The sequence below is a fragment of the Dromaius novaehollandiae genome, chromosome 25, assembly GCF_036370855.1.
Source record: "Dromaius novaehollandiae isolate bDroNov1 chromosome 25, bDroNov1.hap1, whole genome shotgun sequence".
Classification (NCBI taxonomy): domain Eukaryota; kingdom Metazoa; phylum Chordata; class Aves; order Casuariiformes; family Dromaiidae; genus Dromaius; species Dromaius novaehollandiae.
The window spans coordinates 2,150,432-2,172,310 of record NC_088122.1 but is presented as its reverse complement, the minus strand read 5'-3'; the positions used below and the strand labels follow the sequence as shown (position 1 = coordinate 2,172,310).

The following is a 21,879-nucleotide window of genomic DNA, read 5'->3' as shown; positions in this document are numbered from 1 at the left end:
GGGCTGGTGCAATTAGCTCGCTCGCAGGCTCTGTTCACGGGGGCAGCGCTGCTTCGCCCGACGCCGCCGGGCCCCGGCCTCGGGGGGGATCGCACCGGGGGCAGGATCGGGCCCCTTGCGGGGTCCCCTGCACCCACGGGGGCTCCGTGGGGTCTCCGGCCCCCCAGGGCTGTGGCCCGCGGGCTGCATGCGAGGGGGGCGTGCATGCGTGTGTGCATGCGTGTGTGCATGTGCAGGCCCACACGTGTGTGTGCATGCGTGTGTGCGTGTCCCTGCGCAGCGTTGCTGTCCCCGTGTCCGTGCCCCCCTAGCCGTGGCCCCGGGTCTGTGCCCCCCTGCATCCATGCCCCCCCCCGTGCCCCTATGTCCGTGTCCCCCCGTGCCCGTGTCCCTCGTGTCCGCACCCCACGTGCCGCGCGTCCCCTCGTGTCCGTGTCCCCCCCGTGCCCGGGCCTCCGCTGCCCCCCCACCCCCCCACGGCGTCCCCGCGCGACTCGCGTGGGGCCCGGCTGCGGCGCTGCCATCGCCCTTTTAAGAGCGGCGGCGCGGCGGGCGAAGGGGGGGGGCGGCGTTCCTGGAACAGCCGGCGCGGGGGGCGGGGGGAGGGAGCGGGCGGCGGCGGCGGCGGGGACCCCCGGCCCCGCGCGGCGGTTTCAAGCTCCCCCGCGGGCGCGCGCGCCGCCGCGGGCGCAGCCGCTGCCGCTGCCGGGGCCGGTGCCGGGATGGCGGCGGGGGGCCGCGCCGCCCGCTCCCCGTGACAGGTGGTGGCTGCCGCCGCGCCCCAGCATGTACGGCAAGGGCAAGGGCCCCGGCGTGCCCTCCGACGGCCAGGCCCGCGAGAAGTGAGTCCGCCCGGGGGGCGCGGAAGTTCGCCGGGGCGGGCGGCGCGGCCGGGAAGTTGGCGGCGGCGGCGGCGGCGGAGCCGGAGCCGGGGCGCGGGGGGCGGGCGGCTCCCGGCGGCTCCGCCCCGCCGCTGCCCGGCCGCGCCGCCCCGGGGGTCGGTGCCGGGGTGCCGGTGGGGCCGCCCCCGACGGCGGCGGGGCTGCCGGGAGCCGTCCGCCCCCCCGGGGCTACCGGGAACGGCGCCGTCCGCCCGCGTCCCACCGGCTATTGGAGCCCCCGGGAGCCGTCCAGCCCCCCGGGGCTGCCGGGAACGGCGCCGTCCGCCCGGGTCCCACCGGCTATTGGAGCCCCCGGGAGCCGTCCAGCCCCCCGGGGCTACCGGGAACGGCGCCGTCCGCCCGCGTCCCACCGGCTAGTGGAGCCCCCGGGAGCCGTCCAGCCCCCCCGGGGCTACCGGGAACGGCGCCGTCCGCCCGGGTCCCACCGGCTATTGGAGCCCCCGGGAGCCGTCCAGCCCCCCGGGGCTACCGGGAACGGCGCCGTCCGCCCGCGTCCCACCGGCTAGTGGAGCCCCCGGGAGCCGTCCAGCCCCCCGGGGCTACCGGGAACGGCGCCGTCCCCTCGGGTCCCACCGGCTAGTGGAGCCCCCGGGAGCCGTCCAGCCCCCCCGGGGCTACCGGGAATGGCGCTGTCCACCCGGATCCTACCGGCTATTGGAGCCCCTGGAGCCGTCCAGCCCCCCGGTGCCCGTGTGCACCCCCCCTCCAGCCCCGGCAGCGCAGCCCCGGACCCCCCCCCCGGCGTCACCTCGGGGCGCCCCTGCCCCACGGCCCCCCCGAGGTGCCCCCCCGCCCGGACACCGAGCCCCGCACCAGCCCCGGGATGCTGCGTCCCCCTGGAGAAGCAGCTCCGGCGTCACGTCGGGATCCCCGCGGGGTTCGGGATGGCGCCGGCCGCCCCTGGCGCGCTCCGTCCCCGCAGGACACGGAGCGGCGTCCCCGGGGGGGTCCGGCCCAGCGTGCCGCTTCCCTGCTCCGGCCCTGGCGTGCCGCACGCGTGTCCGTCCCCCCGGGGACGTCTGTCCCCCCGCGCGAAGCCAGCGCGCCGCTTCCCGGCCTCCCGCGCTTGCACCTTGCAAACTGGCTCCCCGGCGGGATTCCCGGCAGGATTCCCGGCAGGATGCTCGGGATGCACCGCAGGATGCCCGGCGGGATGCTCGGGATGCCTGGCGGGATGCTCAGTGGGATGCTCGGGATGCCCGGCGGGATGCTCGGCACACCGGTGCCCTCCCCGCTCCGCCGCTCCGACCTGCCTCATCCCACCGATCTGCTGCTCCCGGCTGCGTCGTGACCAGGGTGCTGGCGGGATTTCGGGAGCGGCGGAGCCCCGGGGTGCCCCCGGCTCTGACACCCCCTCCCCAGGGGGGTCCCCGCACGCCGAGGTGCCGCTGGCTCCTCTCGGCCCCCACGGCGTTAAATCGGGGCCCCCACACGAGCCCCCGGCCGGGACGCCGCATCCTTCGCCCCGAGGATGCTGCTCCGCGGCCGGACGCCTGGGTCCCGCGGGGAGGTGCCAGCGCCCCGGGGACGGAGCCGAGCCCGGGGCTGCGGGATGGCTCCGGCCTTTTGTCTGCCGCTCCGGCCGCCGCAGCCCCGGCCCCGGGACTTAATCCCCCCGTTTTATTTCACAGGGTCCATCCGTAGCGCTAGCCACCCCCCAGTGTCACCCCCGGGCTGTGCCGGTCGCCCTCCCCGTGCGCGGGGGGGCTTTTGCCAGGCGCCCGCGTTTCGGAGCGGTCGGCCCTTCCCGAGGTGCCCGCCGGGATGGTCCCGGTGCCGGTGCCGGTGCCGAGCCGCGGCGCCTTTGCCTGCCTCCTCGCCGGGCCGGCCGTCGCGGGGGGGGGGCCCGGGGGGGGTGCCGGCGCTCCGGCTTAGCTCCGGCTTTTAAACCGTCTGAGGATGCCGTGAATAATTGATGGTTTGGGGCCGGGGAAGCGGGGGAACCCGGAGCCGGGGCAGCCGGGGGGGCTGGGGGCCTGACGCGCGCTCCGTCCTCGCAGGCTGGCCCTGTACGTCTACGAGTACCTGCTGCACGTGGGAGCCCAGAAATCGGCACAGACCTTCCTGTCGGAGGTGAGCGCGGCGCTCCCGGCCCCGGTGCCCCCCTTCCCCTCCCCGGCATCCCGCCGGCTCCGGAGGGCTCTGCCCGCTCCGAGCCGCCTGCCCGGGCTGCCTCCCTCCGCGAGGGTCCCTCTGGGACGGAGCTCCGGGCCGGCCGGGATGGCGATAACCCCCCTTCCCTTCCCCGCCCTCGCTCGCCCCTGCAGATCCGATGGGAGAAGAACATCACGCTGGGAGAGCCCCCGGGCTTCCTGCACTCCTGGTGGTGGTAAGTGCGGCCGGGGGCTGCGGAAGAGCCGCCGGAGAGGGGCCGGGGGCTGCCGTCCCCCCCCCCCCCCCCCCAGCAGCTCCCGGCTCCGCTCGCCGACACGTTGCCTGGTACCCCGTAAAGCTGCCGCTCTGCTTTTCCCATCAGCGCCAGGCTGGGTGTCGGCCCCCCCCCGCCGCCCTCCGTGGGGCTGGCGGGAGGCGCTGCCCCCCCGTCCCGCTTCCCGGATGTGCCCCGGCCCCCCCGGCCGGGCCCCGCCGAGCCCGGCTCCTCCATATGGATCCAATTTGGGCGGCCCCAAAAAGGCATAAAGCGCGCGGCGAAAGGCGGCGAGGGGGGCGGGCGGGCGGGGGGGGGGGGTTCCACCCCCACCCGCCGGCCCCCGCGGCGGGAGTCGGCCCCGTCCGCAGCCCCGCGAGGAGCCCGGCTCCGGCCCCCCCGGGGGGGTGAATCCCCCCATCCCGTCCCGTCCTGTCCCCCGGCGCGGGGCCGGCTCCGAGCTGCGGCGACGGATGCCTTGGAGCATCCCGCAGGAACGGGGCTGCGTCCCGCCGTGCACCGCGGTCCCGGCCCGGTGACCGTCACCGGCGCGGAGGGGACCGGGGGGGCGGGAGCTGGCCGGGCGCGGGAGGTTCCCCGGCGGCATTGCACGATGCCGCCCCGTTTGCGTGGTGCTGCCCCAAAACTGCCCCCCCCCCCCGGCCGAGAGGTGCCGTGATGCTGCTCCGACCTTCGCGCCCCCGCGACGCCGAGCGCCTGGCACCGGCGTCCCCCTGCGCCCCCGGCTCTGCCCCCCGGCTCCTCCGTCCCCGTGACCCCCCGGATCGCGGTCGCAGGGCCGGTCCCGGGGGGGGGGCACGGGCACCGGAGCGCTGCCGGCCCGGCCCGGCCTCCCCCCGCGCCGGGATGCTGCAGCCTGATGTCAAGTCCCAGGAATTTGCGCCGGGCTCCAGCTGATGGTCGTGGCAACCGTTTCCAGGGAAAACACTGCGGTGGAGCCGCGGGGCCGGGCGGGAGCCGGCGGCGGGAGGCCGGATTGCAGCCGGCGAAGGGGCCGGGCGGGAGCCGCCACCGAGGCCCCGCCGGCACCCGCACCGGCGCGGGCGGCACGAGCGTGTCGGGGCTCAGCTGCATCCCGGCTGCCGGGCGGATTCGCCGGCGAGGGCACCGCGGCGGTGCCCGGGGCCGATGGCGAGCGGGGCTTGACGGGCTCTTCCTCCCCGCAGCGTCTTCTGGGACCTGTACTGCGCCGCTCCCGACCGCCGGGAAACCTGTGAGCACTCCAGCGAGGCCAAGGCGTTCCACGACTACGTGAGTCCCCGCGGCGCCGGGGGGGCCGGACCCCCCCCCCGTGCCGTGCCGTGCCGTGCCGTGCCGGCGCCGCGGGGGTTAACGCGAGCTCTGCCAGCGCCGTCCTCGGCAGCGGCGCGGCCTGACCTATTTTGCGCGGCGCGGCACGGGGAGGCCCAGCGCTCCCCCCCCCCCTTCCCCAGCCAGGGGCCCCGGCGTGCCCCAGCGTGCCCATCCCCCTGGCATCCCGGCAGCTCCCCGCCGGCGCTGCCCTCCCCTCGCTTCCCGGCGGGGACGGAGCGGGGAGCACCCGGCTCGGAGCTCGCCCGGGGCCCTGCGCGCTCCCGGGAGCCCTGGGGCTGCGGGGATGGGGGGGTGGCGCGAATTGCCCCCGTTCTGCCTGTTTTGCCCCCCAAGGGAGCCCCGCGCCCCTGCAGAGGAGCTCGCGCTCGTTGCACCCGCCGACCCTGCGCGGGGGGCCGAGCACACGTGCAGCGAGGTGCGTCAGGGCTCAGCGCCGGGGCAGCCCTCCCCGGGGGCGCGGGGACGTCTGGAGAGAATCAGCCCCGGCGGCGGCCCGGGAGCCGCGAGCAGCCAGCAAACGTGTTCTCGCTCCTCGGCCGCGTCTGGCCGCGGGGCGCCGGGCCAGACCCGGCACCGGAGCCGGCCGGTGCCTTCGCCGCGGTCCCCCCGGACCCCCCCCGGCCCCCGCCCCCCCGGAGCCGGCGACGGGGCGCTGGGGCTCGTCGTCCGCCTTATCGGCGCGGGGCTATCGCCGAGTTAATCATTGGCGCAGAGTCAACAGCGCGGCCGCCAGCCGTGTGTGACGAGCATCCGCCGGCCGGTTGTCCCCGCGACGGCCGTCCCCGTCCCCGCGGGCCGCCTCGCCGTGGCTGCTGCTGCCGGGGGCGTGGGGGGGGGAGCGGGACGGGGGCGCAGGCCCCACCGGAGACGGGGCGGGCACTGGGGAGAGAGCCGAGAGCTGGGTGCTGGCCTGGGGGGCTGCAGGCATGGGCTGCGGGATGCTGCGGGATGCGGGATGCTGCAGGATGCGGGATGCTGCGGGATGCTGCAGGATGCAGGATGCTGCGGGATGTGGGATGCTGCGGGATGCGGGATGCTGCGGGATGTGGGATGCTGTGGGATGCTGCAGGATGCTGTGGGATGCGGGATGCCACGGGATACAGGATGCTGTGGGATGCTGTGGGTTGCAGGATGCTGTGGGATGCGGGATGCTGCAGGATGCTGTGGGATGCTGTGGGATGCAGGATGCTGTGGGATGCGGAATGCTGTGGGATGCGGGATGCTGTGGGATGCAAGGTGCTGCGGGATGCTGTGGGATGCAGGATGCTGTGGGATGCAGGATGCTGCATGCTGATGGGATGCCACGGGATGCAGGATGCTGTGGGATGCAGGATGCTGCGGGATGCCACGGGATGCAGGGTGCAGCGAGAGGCTGCGAGACCCACTCTGCCCTCCGCCCTCTCCCTGGCCTCGCGCTCCTCCCCATCCCGCTGGAGCGGGGCCGGAGCCGTGCGGAGCCGCTCCGTCGTGCCGCTCAGCCCCGCTGCGTGCCGCCCCCGGGAGCCCAGCGCCGCGCGGGGAAGGGGGGCCGGAGGGGGGGCCGTGGGCGCCTGCCCTTTGCAGCACCAGCGCGTCGCGGCCAGCCCTGGCCTGTCCCCCCCGGTCCCCCGCCACCTCCTGCGTCCTCGGCCGCCCCGCCGCAGCGCCGCTCCCCGCCGCAGCCCGTCACTTCGCGTTGGCGAGGCGCCGTGAGCCGCCGAGCACAGTGGGCACGGGGGGGGGGGGCTGCCCGGCGATGCCGCACGTGCCGTGGGGCTGCGGGGCCGGTGCAGCCCCCCCCTCGCCGCCCCCGGTGCTGAGCCCGTTTCCACGCTGGAATTAATGAGGCTCTCGGTGCCGATGCCGCCGTGCAGATCCGGCCCCGTTGCCATGGCAGTGCTGCCTCGCAGCTGGCGCGCGGGGGGAGCGGGACCGGGCGGCAGCCCCCCCCCCCGCGCCCCACCGGGCACCGCGGCTGCCCCCAGCATCCCGCCGGCGCGGCCGCTCCGGGATGCTCCCGGTGCCTGCGGGAGAAGCCGAAACGCCCCAACCTGTTGCCATGGCAACTGCTGCTTTGCATCGCTTGGGCTTGGGGTGACAGCGGGATGGGGGGTGACAGCGGGATGGGGGGGTCCCGCTCCAGCCCCGTGGGGACCAGCACCGTCCCCGGTGGCCACCCCAGCACCCGCCGGCAGCGGCTCCCGGCCGGGAACGGAGCCGACGCATCCCGGCTCCTTGCACCCGGGCACGCGGGGACCCGGCGCCCAGCTCGGCTCTGTCCCCATGTCCCCGCGGCGGTGCGGGACCGGGGATCTCGTGCGGGGCCGCAACCAGGGCCGGGATCTCCTGGGCCCCATCCGCTTCGCGGGCAGCTGCGATGACCCCGCTGCGGCCGCGGCGTTAACCCCCGCGGGCCGGGCAGCCCCCCGGGACGCCCCCCGCTCGGGGGCCGGGCGAGGGGTTAACGGGAGGAATGCTGCGGGGGCTCGGCGGGGCGCTGGGGGGGCGGCTCGGCGGGTGCTGCGCGGCTGCCTGGCCCCCGGCGCTGTTGGTTTTGGCTGCCTGCACAGACTCGCCATTGTCTTGCAAATGATTTGTGCATGGTTGTAAAGTGAGTTCAGCTGGGCCCGGCCCGCGCGAGCCTGCAGCTGATAAATGAGGCGGGGGGCCGGAGCGGCACCCGCGCGCCCGCCCCGACGCGGCCCCGAGCGGGGTGCCGGGCCCTAGCGCACGGCCCGCCGCCGCGGGGCAGAGACCTCCCCGCCGTCACCCGCGAGACCCGAGCACCCGCCGTCACCCGCGTGCCGCGCATGTCCTGCGCACGCGGCATCACCCGTGCACCCGGCGTGATCCGTGGGCCAGGCGTGACCCCTGCGTGCAGCATGGCCCTGTCCCGCGTGCCAGGCCTCATCCGTGTGCCGCGCGTGACCCCTGCGTGCAGCATCGCCCGTGCATGTGACGTGACCCGTGTGCCAGGCATGACCCGTGTGCCAGGCAAAACCTGTGCATGTGGCATGACCTGTGGACATGGCGTGTCCCATGTGCCAGGCGTGACCCGTGTGCCATGCACAACCTGTGCACATGGCGTGTCCCGTGTGCCAGGCGTGACCCCTGCATGCAGCATCACCCGTGCAGCTGGCGTGTCCCGTGTGCCAGCATCCCCCGTGTGCCCGGACACGGGACTCGCCGCCTGCCGCGTGTCCTTCCCTCCCCGCCCGCATCCCCGCTCCGGTTTTGTGGGGATACCCGCGATGGGTGACGCCCCCCGCCCGCAAACAGGGGCTCGGCCCTTCTCGGGCTGCAGGACCGGGCTGAGCACCCCGGGGAGCCCTGCGCCCCCCCCCCGCCCCGCTGCAGGGGGTTTGGAGCCCCCCCCGTGTCGCAGCGGTGCCCAACGCGGGGGCAGGTGCTGGGGCATCGCCGCTCCCCGCGGGGCCCCGCTTCCCCTCCGCGACAGCAGGGGAGACGCGCTGCACCGCCGGCGCGGGATGCGGCACGGCACGGCACGGCATGGCACGGCACGGCACGGCACGGCGCTCCGCCGGGGATGCTCGGCGGCCGGGGAGGGGGCTGGCGCGGGAGCCGGGCCGCGCGGTGCCTGCTCGCTAAACTGGTGACATCTGTCATGGAAGGAATTAGTCATATTTCATTTAAATGAGTCACCGGCTCCTGCAAGGAGCTGCCCCGCTGTCAGGTGGGGCCGGCGCGGGGGCAGCGCGGGGGGCGGCCGTGCCGCACGGGACACCGGCTGCCGCGGCCCCGCCGCCGCGCTGACGTCAGGGAGCCGTGACCCCAACGCGGGGACCAAAATATCCGGCGGCTCCGGGAGGCCGGTGCTGTCGTGACCGAGGTCGGCGGCTGGGGACGTCGCACTGCCGCGGCGGGACGGGGCCCGGGTCACGTCACCGCCCCCCCCCCAGCTGCGGCGGGGGCCGGCGGCCCTGGGCAGGGATGTCTCATGGCCCCTTTGGCCCCATCTCGCCGGTGGGATGGGGATGTGGGGCCAAAGCTGTGGGGCGCGACCCCCCCGGACCCAGCCGGGGCGGCTGGAGCGATGCGGTGCTCCCCAGGCCCCACGGCCGCCCCGGGCCCCCGGCTCGCTTGGAGGGGCAGCGCGAGGCCATCCCGGCCCTCCCCCTTCCTCCTCCCCTTCAAATTGAAACCAGTTGTGGCAGAGACAGCGCGAGGGGCCGAGCCGGAAAGCCAGCGCATTCCTTCCCGTTTAATAGCTCCCCTCGGACGGGGCCGGCAGGCGAGGGGGGCCAGGGCCCCCCGCCCGCTCCCCCCGCAGCATGCAGCCCCTGGGCCGAGCCGGCACCCGCGGGGCCCCCCAACCCCCCCGTGTTGCCCTACAGTCCCCTCCAGGAGGGGAGCGCGGGGGGTTCTCCACGCTCTGCCCTCTTGCTCGCGCACCAGAGTGCTCGGTGCCCCGGGGCCGGCCGCGGAGCAGATGGGCTGCGGAGCGGGGCTGGGGCCGGCGGGGGGCCGGGGCCGGCGGGGGGGCCGGGGCTCGCTTTGTCTGCGCCGGAGGCGGCCGCGCCGGGGGCCCCAGGGACGCGGGGCCGGGGCCCGGGGGCCGGAGCAGCTGCGGAGGCAGGGCTGCGTGTCGCGGTGCCACCTGCTCCCGCCGCCCGCGCGGGGTCCCCGGCCGCCTCGCCTCCCGGAGCGGGGTGCATGCCCCCTCCCGCAGCACGGCCCTCATTAGCGGCGTTAATTCCTGGGGCCCGTGCCCCCCCCCCGCCCCGGGGGCCGCGCTGAGCTCTGCCTTCCCTCCCGCAGAGCGCGGCGGCGGCGCCCAGCCCGGTGATGGGCACCATGCCCCCCAGCGAGGGCCTGCCGGCGGGGCCCGTGCCCCCCGCCTTCTTCCAGGTACGGCCCGCGGCCCCCCCGAGCCGGGGCCGTGGGGCAGCGCAAGCCGGGGTTCCCACCGGGGCTGCGTGTGTGAGCGTGCACGTGCGCGTGTGCGTCTGTGCGTGCATGCATGGCCTTGCAAAGCGCGTGCGTGTGAGCGTGCACGTGCGTGTGCATCCGTGCTCACACGGGGCGTGTGTGCATGTGTATCCTTGCAAAGCGTGTGCGGGTGAGCGTGCACATGCGTGTGCATCCGTGCTCACACGGGGCGTGTGTGCATGTGTGTCCTTGCAAAGCGTGTGCATGCGAGCGTGCACATGCGTGTGCATCCGTGCTCACACGGGGTGTGCGTGTCCTTGCAAAGCATGTGCACATGCGTGTGCATCCGTGCTCACACGGGGCGTGTGTGCATGTGTGTCCTTGCAAAGCGTGTGCGTGTGAGCGCTGCGGGTGTGCGGCAGCACACACACATGCTTGGAGGGGGGGTGAGTGCTGCATGCACACGTGCGTGTGCTCACAGTGGTGCATGCGTGCGTGTGCTGCACATCCGAGCTCCGCGCGTGCATCCCGCACCGCCCCGTCCCCATTGCACTGGCGGGGGGGGGGGCACATCCCGGGCACCCCCAGCCCCCCGTCACCCCCGCGTCGCCGGCCGTAACCCCGTTTCTCTCGAAGGGACCCCCGGGCTCGCAGCCGTCGCCGCACGCCCAACCTCCGCCCCACAACCCCAGCGCCCCCATGATGGGGCCGCACAGCCAGGTAAGGCTGGGGCAGAGCCCCCCCCCCCCCGTGCCCCCCCCCACCATGGCGCTGCAGGAGCACCTCTGTGGCCCCCCCAGCCCCAGCTCAGCCCCCCCACCCGCTCTCTTGCAGCCGTTCATGTCCCCGCGGTACCCCGGCGGCCCCCGGCCCGCGCTCCGCATGCCCAACCAGGTGAGACGCTGGCGGGGGGGGGGCGGGGGGGGGCCTGCGCTGGGGGGGGGCCCCGCAGCACCCTGACCGCTGCTGTCCCCCCCCCGCAGCCTCCCGTGGGCGTCCCGGGCTCCCAGCCGCTGCTGCCGAACGCCATGGACCCCGGCGCGCGATCGCAGGGTGAGTCGGGGCTGCCCGCCCCCCCCCCCCCCAGACCCCCCCCCGGCCCCTCTCACGCCGCCCCCCCCTTCCCGCAGGGCATCCGAACATGGGGGGCCCGATGCAGCGGATGAACCCGCCGCGAGGCATGGCCGCGATGGCGCCCCAGGTGAGCCGGGGGGGGCACTGGGGGGGGGATGCCCAGGCCCTGGCCCCCCCAGCTCACCCCCCCCCCCCCTTTCCCTTGCAGACCTACGGCAGCGGGATGCGCCCCCCCCCCAGCTCGCTGGCCGGCCCGGGCATGCCCGCCATGAACATGTAAGGCCCCGCACGCCGGGCCCCCCCCCCCCCCCAGACCCCCCCTCGGCACGTGCCGGGGCCATGCCCGGCTCCGGGGGCTGCGGGTGGGGAGTGGGCAGGCCCCCCCCCCCCTCACCTCTCGCTGCTTCTCTCGCAGGGGCCCAGGCGGCCGGGGGCCCTGGCCGAACCCTAACGCCAACTCCGTAAGTGCCGGCGGGAGGGGGGGGGGGGGCCGGGGGGGGGGCACCGCGTTCCCGTGCACGGCACCGGCTGCTCCGGCCCCCGCTGACCCCGTCCCTCTTGTCCCCCCCCCCAGATCGCCTACTCCTCCTCGTCCCCCGGGAACTACGTGGTGAGTATTGGGGAGGGCTCGGGGGGGGGGGGGCCACGCCATGGGCCGCCCCCTCCGCAGCCCCCTGAGCCCCCTCTGTCCCGGCAGGGCCCCCCCGGCGGCGGCGGCCCCCCCGGCACCCCCATCATGCCCAGCCCCGGAGGTGAGTGCACTGGGGACGGGGACGGGGGGGAGGCTTTGGGGGGGGGGGGGGCAGCAGCGCTGACGCCCCCCCCCCCCCCCCCCCCGGTCCTCCCGCAGACTCCACCAACTCCAGCGAGAACATGTACACCATGATGAACCCCATCGGCCCCGCCGGCAGCCGGCCCAACGTAAGCGCCTGGGACCCCTGGGGGGGGGGGGACACCCCAAAACTGTGCGTGCCCCGGTGTCCCCCCCCCGCCGCCGGCGCCCTCGCGGCCCCCCCGGCCCCACCGGCGCTGACCCGCTCTCTGCCTTGCAGTTCCCCATGGGGCCTGGGCCCGAGGGGCCCATGGGAGGGATGAGCGCCATGGAGCCCCATCACATGAACGGATCCTTAGGTGGGTACCGGGGGGGGGACGGGGGGGCGGGGGGGGGGGCCCTCCGTCCCCCTGCGCCTTCTGGGGCCGCGAGGGACCGGGGAGGGGGACAGGGAGCAGCCAGGTGCCGGGGCATCAGGGACATCCTGGTGGCAGCGGTCCCCTGCGGTGGTGGGGATGCTCCTGGGACACCCCGGTGTTGGTGGCCACGGTCCCCTGTGATGGCAGAGATGCTCCTGGGATGTCCCGGTGGTGGTGGTGGCCGTGGTCCCCTGCAGCAGCAGGATGCTCCCGGGATGTCCCCATGTTGGTGGTGGCCGCGGTCCCCTGCGGCGGCAGGATGCTCCCGGGATGTCCCGGTGTTGGTGGTGGCCGCGGTCCCCTGCGGCAGCAGGATGCTCCCGGGATGTCCCCATGTTGGTGGTGGCCGCGGTCCCCTGCAGCAGCAGGATGCTCCCGGGATGTCCCAGTGTTGGTGGTGGCCGCGGTCCCCTGCAGCAGCAGTTGCTCCTGGGATGTCCCAGCATTGGCGGTGGCCATGGTCCCCTGCAGCAGCAGATGCTCCTGGGATGTCCCGCTGTTCGTGGTGGCCGCGGTCCCCTGCGGCAGCAGATGCTCCCGGGATGTCCCGGTGTTCGTGGTGGCCGCGGTCCCCTGCAGCAGCAGGATGCTCCCGGGATGTCCCCATGTTGGTGGTGGCCGCGGTCCCCTGCAGCAGCAGGATGCTCCCGGGATGTCCCCATGTTGGTGGTGGCCGTGGTCCCCTGCAGCAGCAGATGCTCCCGGGATGTCCCAGTGTTGGTGGTGGCCGCGGTCCCCTGCAGCAGCAGATGCTCCTGGGATGTCCCGGTGTTGGCGGTGGCCATGGTCCCCTGCGGCAGCAGGATGCTCCCGGCTCGGCAGAGCGCGGAGGCAGCCGGCAGCATCCGGCGGTCCGTGAGCTCCATCTGCGGGCGGCCGGGGACCGCGCAGGGCCACCACGCAGGGCCACCACGCAGGGCCACCACGCAAGGCCACCACGCAGGGCCACCACATAGGGCCATCACACAGGGCCACCACGCAGGGCCACCACGCAGGGTCACCACGCAGGGCCACCACATAGGGCCACCACATAGGGCCACCACGCAGGGCCATCACGCAGGGCCACCGCCGTCCCCCAGCAGCGGGGCCCCCGGGGGTGCCGCTAACGCCGCTCGCTTGTCCTTGCAGGCTCCGGGGACATGGACGGGCTGCCTAAGGTGAGTGCACCGTGCCGGGGCGGGGGGGGCCAGCCGGCGGCCCACCGCGGCGGGGCCGGGGGGGCTCACGCGTCTCTCCGTCCCCGCAGAGCTCGCCGAGCAACCTCGCGGGCATGAGCAACCCGCCGGGGACCCCGCGGGACGACGCCGAGATGGGCGGCAATTTCTTAAACCCCTTCCAAAGCGACAGCGTAAGGGCCGCGGCGGGCAGGCGGCGAGGGCGGGGGGCCCGGGGGGGCCGGGGGGGCCGCGGCAGAGCGCCCGCCGCCCCGCGGGGCGAGAGCCCGACGGAGGCCTGAGCCCGGCGCCATCCGTCCGTCCGTCCATCCATCCGTCCATCCGCCGCCGGCCCCGTCCGGCCCCCCCCCCAGCGCAGGGGGGGTCCCGCGGCGCCCCCCCCCCCCCCGCTAACCCTCCGGTGTCTCCGGTCTCTCTAGTACTCGCCCAGCATGACAATGAGCGTGTGACCCCAGCGCCGACGCCGCCCGGCCGCCCGCCAGACGCCCCGCGGGGCTAACCGCTGTGTTTAACACACACCAGAGAGAGGGGAAAACACACAAAAAAAGGAAAAAAAGGAAAAAAAAAACCCCACACTAAACAAAAGGAAAAAACGAGGGGAAAAAACAAAACAAACAAACAAAAAAAAACCACCCAGGAACTGGCCACCCACCCTCCCGCCCCGGGCACGGACCCGCCCTGCGCCAGACAATGGCCGGGGCCCCCCCGGTCCGGGCACCGCCGCGCTGCGGCCCCCCCCGCTGCCCCGCTCGCCTGGCACCGTGCTGGGGGGGGGCATGGGGGGGGAAACCAGCGGCGAGATGCAGTGCGGGGAGGGCGTTTTGCACCGGCACCGTGCCCAGGATGCCCCCCCGCCCCCCCCCCAACACACACGTCCCCGGGGGGGGCCATACAGCACGGGGAGAGGGGTATTTATTTGTGGGGGGGGGGAAGGGGGGGGTTGGGGTGCTGCATGGGCACTGAAAAATACCCCCCATCTGCCCTGCCCCCCCCCAAGCATCTGCCAGGTGGGGAGGGGGGCACATGCACATGCACTCATTTGCAATTAGCTCAGCTGCTAATGAGCAATGGTGGCGCTTCCCCCCCCCCCCCCCCAAAAATGCTCACTGCCTGGGAGGTCTTGGACCCCCCCCCCGACTCCCCCCTCCCCCCCAATCCCTCCCTGCTGGGCAGGGGCTCAAGGCAGGTCCCGTCTGTCCCTCCCCCCCCCCCGCCCCCCAAAACTGCCATTTGGCCATAGCCAAAGCTTGGCCCTGCCAAAGCCTTGGGGGGGGGGGGAAATTGGGGGGGGGGGCGGTAGAGCCATAAATACAGCACAGCCCCCACTAGGGCATCATGCCAGGCTGGGCAGGGGGGTGCCAAGCCATACCCCCCCCCCCCATGCGCTATAGGGCAGGCCCCAGTGCAGAGAGCAGCCCCCCCCGGGCCCCCCCCCAGCCCCGTCTGCGTGCTCAGCCAGCACTGTGATCTTCCCGCCCCCTCCCCGAGCGCCAGACCGGGCCCCCCCCACCCCCCCCGCAGAAGGGACCACTTTTAAACTTTAATATGAAGGATTTTGTCTCCTCTTTTATAACAGAAAGGACCTCAGCGCCCCCCCCCCAAAAAAAAAACACCGCTGCTGCGTGCCCCGGGCCCCCTCCCCCTGTACAGCCCCCCCCATCCATGCCGGGGGGGTCCAGGTGCCCCCCACTGCTGCGCAGCACCCGCGGGCGCCAGTGTGGGGGCAGCCGTGCCTGGCCCCCCCCCCCCAGGGGCCGCAGCCCCCCCCCCCAGGCGTAGTCGTGCTGTGTAGGGACCCCCCCCTTCTTTCTATTCTCGAGAGTCTTTAGACGGAAAAGTTGCTTATCAAAAAAAAAAAAAAAAGAAAAAAAAAAGAAAAAAATCCAAAACCAAAAAAAATTCCAAAAACAACACAAAAACCTGCATCAATAAATGTAATTTGATTTTTTTTTCAGAAGCCGCCTGGGTTTGGCTCCCCCCACCCCGTGTCCCCCCCCCCCCCCCGGGGTGCTGCACCGGGGCGCGGGAGCCCGCGGGTGCAAGAGGTTCACAGTTTCCAGGTAGCACCGGGGGCAAGTCGCGGCCCCCCCCCGTCTCCCCCAAAAAGCGCCTTCGACACCCGCCGGGGCGGCTAGTCGGCCCCGTCGAGGCGGAGCCGGGGCGGGGGGGCGCCGGGGCCCGGGTGGCCGTTGAGCTGGGCGGGCGCCTTCTTGGGGGCCGCGGGGCAGGCGGCCCCGGCGGGGCAGGCGCGCTTGGGGCTGGGGGCCGCCCGCTGCATCTTGTGCTCCAGCAGCATGTGGTTCTGGGGGGGCAGCCCCAGGCAGGCCCTGCCGGGGGGACACGGCGGGGGTCAGCGCCCGGCAGCCCCCGCGTTGCAGGCGGCGGGACCCGGTGGCGGCGGGGACCCCGGGCGTTGGGCACTGGGACCCCCCCGGTGCTGGGCACCCTGGGCATGGAGCACGGGCATACGGGGGTGTTGGGATCCCCTGGACATTGGGCACTGGGACTCCCAGTGCTGGGCCCCCGGGGTGGTGGGCACCAGGACCCGTTGGCATTGGACACCTTGGATGTTGGGCATCGTGACCCACCAGTGCTGGGCACCTTAGATGTTGGACACCAGTACCCACCAGTGCTGGGCACCCTGGACACGGAGCATGGGCGTACGGTGGTGTTGGGACCCCCAGTGCTGGGCCCCCGGGGTGATGGGCCCCAGGACCCATCGGTGTTGGGCACCCTGGGCATGGAGCACTGGGACCCACTGGGCACTCTGGGCATGGAGCTCCTTGGGCATTGGGCACTGGGACCCCCGGTGCTGGGGCACGAGGGTGGTGGGCACCAGGACCCGTTGGCGTTGGACACCTTGGATGTTGGGCACCGGGACCCACCAGTGCTGGGCACCTTGGATACTGGGCACGGGGACCCACCAGTGCTGGGCACCCTGGACATGGAGCACTGGGACCCACTGGGCACCCTGGTCATGGAGCACCTTGGGCATTGGGTGCTGGGACCCCATGGTGCTGGGCAGCCTGGGAATTGGGCACTGGGACCCACCAGTGCTGGGCCCCCTGGTCACTGGGCACCCCTGGCCTTGGGCACGGGGACCCACCAGTGCTGGACACCGTGGTCATCGGGCACGGGGACCCATCAGCATTGGTCACGGGGACCCACCAGTGCTGGACACCTTGGATATTGGGCACGGGGACCCACCAGTGCTGGACACCGTGGTCATCGGGCACCGGGACCCATCGGAATTGGGCACGGGGACCACCAGTGCTGGACACCGTGGTCATCGGGCACCGGGACCCATCGGAATTGGGCACGGGGACCACCAGTGCTGGACACCGTGGTCATCGGGCACGGGGACCCATCAGCATTGGTCACGGGGACCCACCAGTGCTGGACACCTTAGATATTGGGCACGGGGACCCACCAGTGCTGGACACCGTGGTCATCGGGCACGGGGACCCATCAGCATTGGTCACGGGGACCCACCAGTGCTGGACACCGTGGTCATCGGGCACCGGGACCCATTGGCCTTGGGCACGGGGACCACCAGCTCTGGGCACGGGGACCCACCAGCTCCGGGCACACTGTGGGGCATCAGGACCCACCAGCCCGGGACCCGCCGGCTTTGGGCACCGTGGGCACCAGCTCCCACGGACACCGGGATCCACGGGCACCGGGCGCCGAGACCCTCGTGCCCCTGGCACCGCGAGGGGACCCGGGACCCCCAGGTGAGGCGGCACCTCGCATCGCTTGGGCGGCGACGCCGGAGCACCCGGGGCGGGGCAGGCGGCCCAACGCAGGGCCGGGGGAGCGGCTGGGGTGGGGGGGTGGCCGGGGCCGCGCGGTACCTCAGGATGTTCTCGATGCAGCTGCGCTGGCGGAAGAGGGCGTTGACCACGGGCGCGCCGTCGGGCACCAGGGGCGCCTTGCAGAGGAAGGCCACGATGGAGAGGACACTGTGGAAGCCCTGGAACTCGGGGTCGCTCTCGGTGCGGAAGGTGATGCGCTGGCACAGCTCCGTGAGGATGGCCAGGTCCAGGATGATGGGGCTGGCCAGCAGGGAGTCCTGCGGGGAATGGGGGGGCGCGGGCTGAGCCCCCGGCCCCCCGCAAGGCCCCCCGTCCTCGGGCGGGCGCCCCGCCGCGCCCCGCGCACCTCGCACGTGTTGTGGATGACGATGGTGTTGGTGCCTCCCATCATGATCTCCGACGTGTACTCGTCCAGCGCCCGCTTGCTGTCCCCCACGTAGGGCACGTACTTGATCACCACCTGCAAGCGAGGCCCCGTGAGCCCCCCGGCCGCCCCCCGGCCAGCCCCCCGGCCAGCCCCACGGCCCCCCACTCACGCAGTGGTCGGGCTTGTCCTGGGGCCCGTAGAGGACGGGGTTGGCCTGCACCGTGTCGTCCACCACGTTGCTCTTGGAGATCTCCTTGGAGCGGAACTGCTGCGGGGCCGACAGGTTCTTCCCGTCGTTGTTGCCCAAGTGGTTGTAGCTCACGATGGACTTGGTCTGGCGGAGGGGACGGGAGAGGGGTCACCCCATGGATCCCCGCGCGCCACGGACGGGGCCGCCCGCCCCCGACGTCCCCGCGTACCTTGAGGCCGGCGCCGACCAGGAAATCCACCAGCACCGACTTGAGCTTGGTCTGGCCCGACTTGAAGTCGTCGCCGCAGATGAAGACGCGGCGCTGGGCGGCCAGCTCCACCGCCCCCGGCACGAAGGTGTTTTGCGGGGAGCCGTTGATGTAGGCGCAGCCCTCCAGGATGCTGGCCACGGCGAAGAGCGTGGACGGGGACACCTCCAGGCCTCGCTGCGGGGACCCGGGGCGGCTCAGCATGGCATCCCGGCTGCCCCGGCCGCCCTGGCCCGCCCGCCGCGCGCCCTCACCTCCACGGCCCGCAGCAGGCTCTCGGCGGTGTCGTTGAGCCCCGGCACCACGTCGCAGAAGCGCTCCGTGTTGGCCGTCCACAGCACGATGACCTTGTCCACCCCGCTGGCCTCCTTGAAGTCGCGGATGTCCCGGCGGATCTGCTCCAGCTGCTCGGCCTTGGAGCCGCGGAGCACGTTGTCCGCCCGCTCCTCCTGGTTGGCGGCGATGAACTCGGGGATGTAGATGGAGGGCCGCGGCTTCAGCTTCTCCATGTGGGGCCAGAGCTGCTCCTGCAGCTGCCAGTCCAGCACCTCCGCCCGCCGCATGGCCTCGGCCAGGTTCAGCGAGGAGATGTCCCAGCCTGCGGCGGGGGGCAGCGCGTGGGTGGGTGGGGGCCCCCCGGCCGCCGGGCCGCCCCCCCCCTCCACCTACCGTCGAAGACGATGTCGTTGGGGTGCACCATGGGCAGCAGGTCGCGGAAGGGCACGTAGACGTCGCCGGCGGGGCCGGCGCCCAGGCACGCCGTGGAGGCTTGCAGCAGCGAGCCGTAGTAGTTGGCTTTCTGGGGAGCAGAGCCGGGGGGGCTGAGGGCGCGGGGGGGCTCCGAGGGCCGCCCCCGCCCCGCACAGGGCCGCCCGGGCTCACCTTGCGCCCGGTCTTGGTCATCCAGGAGAGACCCAGCCGGTTGGCCAGCACGGCCGCCGTCACCGTGGAGCCGTTGTTGCCCCCCCAGCCCACGAGCATGACGCCCAGGCGGGGGACCTGCCGCCCCGTGCGGAAGGTGAAGCGGGTCGAGCAGGGCCGCACCTGCGGGGCAGAGCGGGCGGGAGGCCGGGCCGGCTCCCGCGACCCCCCCCCGCACCCCCCGCCCGCCCGCCCGGCCCCGCACCTTGGTGAGGCCGTTCTCCTTGCACACGTGCACGGTGCTGTACGTGTACTTGGCCTCGATGTAGTCGCTGCTGTAGGTGACGTCGGGGCTCTCCACGACGAACGGCTCCGCCATTGTTCCCGCAGCTGCAATGGGAGGAAATGGGTGTCGCCGCGCGGGGACGGGCACGCCGGGCCCCCCGCCAGCCCCCCCCCCGGCACGGCCACGGCCACGGCCACGGCCACGGCCACCGCGGCCCCTTCCCACGCGCAGCCCCCGGACGCGCCGGCACCGCCGGCTGCCCCGGATGGCAGGGGTCCCCGCGGCCCCCTCCCCAGGGTGGCAGAGGGTGCCGGAGGGCCTAGGGCTGGCCCCGGGGGGGGACGACCCGGGGACCGGGGCTGTCCTGCTCCTGGGGGTGGCGGAGGGGATGTGGGGACACGGGGACGTGGGAACTGGGGCTGTCCCACTCCCGGGAGTGGCAGAGGGGACGTGGGGACACAGGGACCGGGGCTGTCCCACTCCCGCGGGTGGCGAAGGGGACATGGGGACACGGGAACCGGGGCTGTTCCGATCCCGGGGGTGGCGGAGGGGACACGGGGACACAGGGACCGGGCCTGCCCCCCCCGTCGGGGACAGCAGAGGGGACACGGGGACCGGGGCTGCCCCACTCCCGGGGGTGGCGGAGGGGACACGGGGACAGCGCGCTCCCCATCGGCGGCCGCCCCCGACGGGCCCGGCCCGGCCCGACCCGACCCGCGGCGCTCCCGCCCCCCGGGCCCCCCCCGCGGGCGGCCACTCACCGGGGGCGCGGGGCGCTGGAGCCGAGCGGGGCCGGCGCTGCCGCCGGGGCGCTGCGAGCGGGGCTGGGGCTCCCCCGCCGCCGCCGCCGCCGCTTAAGGGGCTCGCGGGGCCCGGCCCCCCCCGCCCCCGCCCCCGGCTCCGCCCAGCCCAAAACTTTCCATCGCGCCGCCCCCGGCCCGCACGTGCCCCCCCCGCGGCCCCCCCGGCCCCGCCCCGTCGGGCCCCCGCGGCGGCGGCAGGTGCGTGGCGGCTGCTACGGGCGGCGCCGCCGGGGAAGCGGCGGCCACTGACCCGGGAAGGGGAAGTGGCGCCGCGGCCCGGGGGGGGGGGGGTCGGGCCGGGCCGGGCCGGGGGGGCCCCGCCGTCGCCTTCCGGCCATTCAGGGCCCCGCCGCCGCCTTCCTGCGCCGCCGCCGCTTCCCGCGGGGCCCCCCCGGCCCCCCCCCCCGGTCCCCGGCCCCCCCCGACCCCCCCTCGCCACCGCCCTGGTGGCCCCACCGCGGTCACCGGGACACCAGCGCCCTGGTGGCCCCAGCGTGGCTGCCGGCGCCCTGCCCTGCCCTCCGCGGCCACCGGCACCCCGGCACCACCTCCACCGCGGCCACCGGCACCCCGGCACCTGCACCCCACCGCGGCCACCGGCACCCCGGCACCACCTCCACCGCGGCCACCGGCACCCCGGCACCACCTCCGCGCCATCCCCACCGCGGCCACCAGCACCCTGTCACCTGCACCCCACCACGGCCACCAGCACCCCGTCACCACCTCTGCACCATCCCCACCGCAGCCACCGGCACCCCATCACCTGCACCCCACCATGGCCACCGGCACCCCGTCACCTGCACCCCACCATGGCCACCGGCACCCCACCATCCCTGCTGCGGCCACCAGCACCCCGTCACCACCTCTGCACCATCCCCACCATGGCCACCGGCACCCCGTCACCAGCACCCCGCTGTCCCCACTGTGGCCACCAGCACCCCAGCACCCGCACCCCACCATGGTCACCAGCACCCCGTCACCACCTCCGCACCATCCCCACCATGGCCACCAGCACCCCATTGCCTGCACCCCACCGTGGCCACCAGCACCCCACCATCATTACTGCGGCCACCAGCACCCCGTCACCACCTCTGCACTGTCCCCACCGTGGCCACCAGCACCTCGTCACCAGCACCCTGCCATCCCCGCCACGGCCACCAGCACCCTGCCACCCCCACCACCAGCACCAGCACCCCGTCACCAGCACCCTCCGCGGCCGCCCTGGCCCCACGCGACGCACCCCGGGCCAGCGCCACACGAGGGCCAGCAGCGCGCGGGGGCCCCACACCGCCCCGCTTCGAGGGGCCCCAGGGCCGGAGCGGCACCCGGTTCCCCAGCCGGGCCCGGCCGCGGGGCGCAGCGAGCGCGGCGCTGGAATGCCGCTGCCTCAGCAGATCGCCGAGCAAAAATAACATTTCTTTGTACAACAATCCCGGGCGGGAGGGTCCGGGCGGCGCTGCCAGGGGCCCAGAACTGGTATTTTTCCACTGCTTTTCCTTTTTTGCCCCCTCCCGGCTCTGCCACCATTGTTCCTCCCCCCCTTCCCACCCCTCCCACGCTCGGCCGCGGAGCCGGGTGCCCTTGTTTCGCGCTCGCTCGCGGCATCGCTGCTGGGCCGAGAGCCCGGGCCGGCGGCCCAGGGCGCCTCCGCGTCCCGCTGCCAGGGCTGGCGGGGGGCCAGCAGCGCCGGGCCGCCGCGACCGGCACCCAGGGACCACCGCAAAAAGGGGGGAAAAAAAATATATATATATATGTGCAAGAGGCGCTTTGGGGAGCCCCAGGTCGAGCTGCGCCGCCGCCGGCCCCGGGAGCCGGCGATGCCCCAGCTGCTCCCGAGCGCTGCGCCCAGCCGCGGGCCCACGCGGCAGCCCGGCCCCCGGATCAGCTCCCGCGGCGCGCCGGCTTCTTGTAAAAGCCGCGTTGCTGCTGCAAAGCCGCCTCTGCGAGGCAAGGCAAACGGCCCCGCCGCCTTCCGCGCCTTGGGGTTTTTCCCCTGGCGCAGAGGAAACCCTTCGCCGTCCCCGCCGCGGCGGCTGCTCCCGGCTGCTCCTCTGCTCCCGGACGGAAGCGGCCCCGGGCGAGCGGCACCCAGGTTTTGAGCTCCCCGGAATTAGCGGCCCTGATTTAAGGGCAGGGGAGCAGCAGCTCACGCTCGCTCGAGTGACATGTACCCGGGTGCGACCTGAATCCCCCCGGCCCCGGAGCGAAGCTGCACAGCAGCAGGCAGGTGCCGTGCTGGACACGGGGGCACCGAGACCCCGGGGGGCCTCAGCCCCCCCCCAGCGCCCTTTCCCGGGAGGTTCAGCGCGGGAGGGAAGCAGCTGGCGCGGGGCTGGCACGGGGCTGGCGCTGGCACCGCGGGAGCAGCCAGTAAC

General features: G+C 74.5%; 2 protein-coding genes across 5 annotated transcripts; one reads left to right on the top strand and one right to left on the bottom strand.

Annotated features, from left to right (window-relative positions):
• Positions 1-579: 579 nt before the first annotated feature.
• SSBP4 (single stranded DNA binding protein 4) lies at positions 580-14,871 on the top strand. Of its 4 annotated transcripts, XM_064497625.1 has the most exons (18): positions 583-842; positions 2,903-2,975; positions 3,170-3,231; positions 4,458-4,542; positions 9,364-9,453; positions 10,111-10,194; positions 10,309-10,368; positions 10,458-10,527; positions 10,605-10,675; positions 10,757-10,824; positions 10,964-11,009; positions 11,123-11,158; positions 11,246-11,300; positions 11,399-11,469; positions 11,601-11,679; positions 12,868-12,896; positions 12,986-13,087; positions 13,334-14,871. In XM_064497625.1, the coding sequence occupies exons 1-18, from the start codon at positions 787-789 to the stop codon at positions 13,361-13,363; spliced, it is 1,167 nt and encodes a 388-aa protein (XP_064353695.1). In that variant the 5' UTR covers positions 583-786; the 3' UTR covers positions 13,364-14,871. The 4 variants fall into 4 exon arrangements, with proteins under 4 accessions (XP_064353696.1, XP_064353693.1, XP_064353694.1 ...); XM_064497623.1 differs by having other exon boundaries at positions 581-842; positions 11,123-11,300; XM_064497624.1 differs by having other exon boundaries at positions 581-842; positions 10,605-10,824.
• On the bottom strand, positions 14,833-19,620 carry ISYNA1 (inositol-3-phosphate synthase 1). The gene is made up of 10 exons (XM_064497622.1): positions 19,463-19,620; positions 18,681-18,805; positions 18,437-18,598; positions 18,224-18,353; positions 17,809-18,152; positions 17,516-17,731; positions 17,266-17,430; positions 17,076-17,189; positions 16,769-16,986; positions 14,833-15,241 (listed from the first exon to the last, which is right to left on the bottom strand). Exons 2-10 carry the CDS (start codon positions 18,792-18,794, stop codon positions 15,046-15,048), a joined length of 1,659 nt encoding a protein of 552 aa, XP_064353692.1. The 5' UTR covers positions 18,795-18,805; positions 19,463-19,620; the 3' UTR covers positions 14,833-15,045.
• Between the last annotated feature and the right edge of the window lie 2,259 nt (positions 19,621-21,879).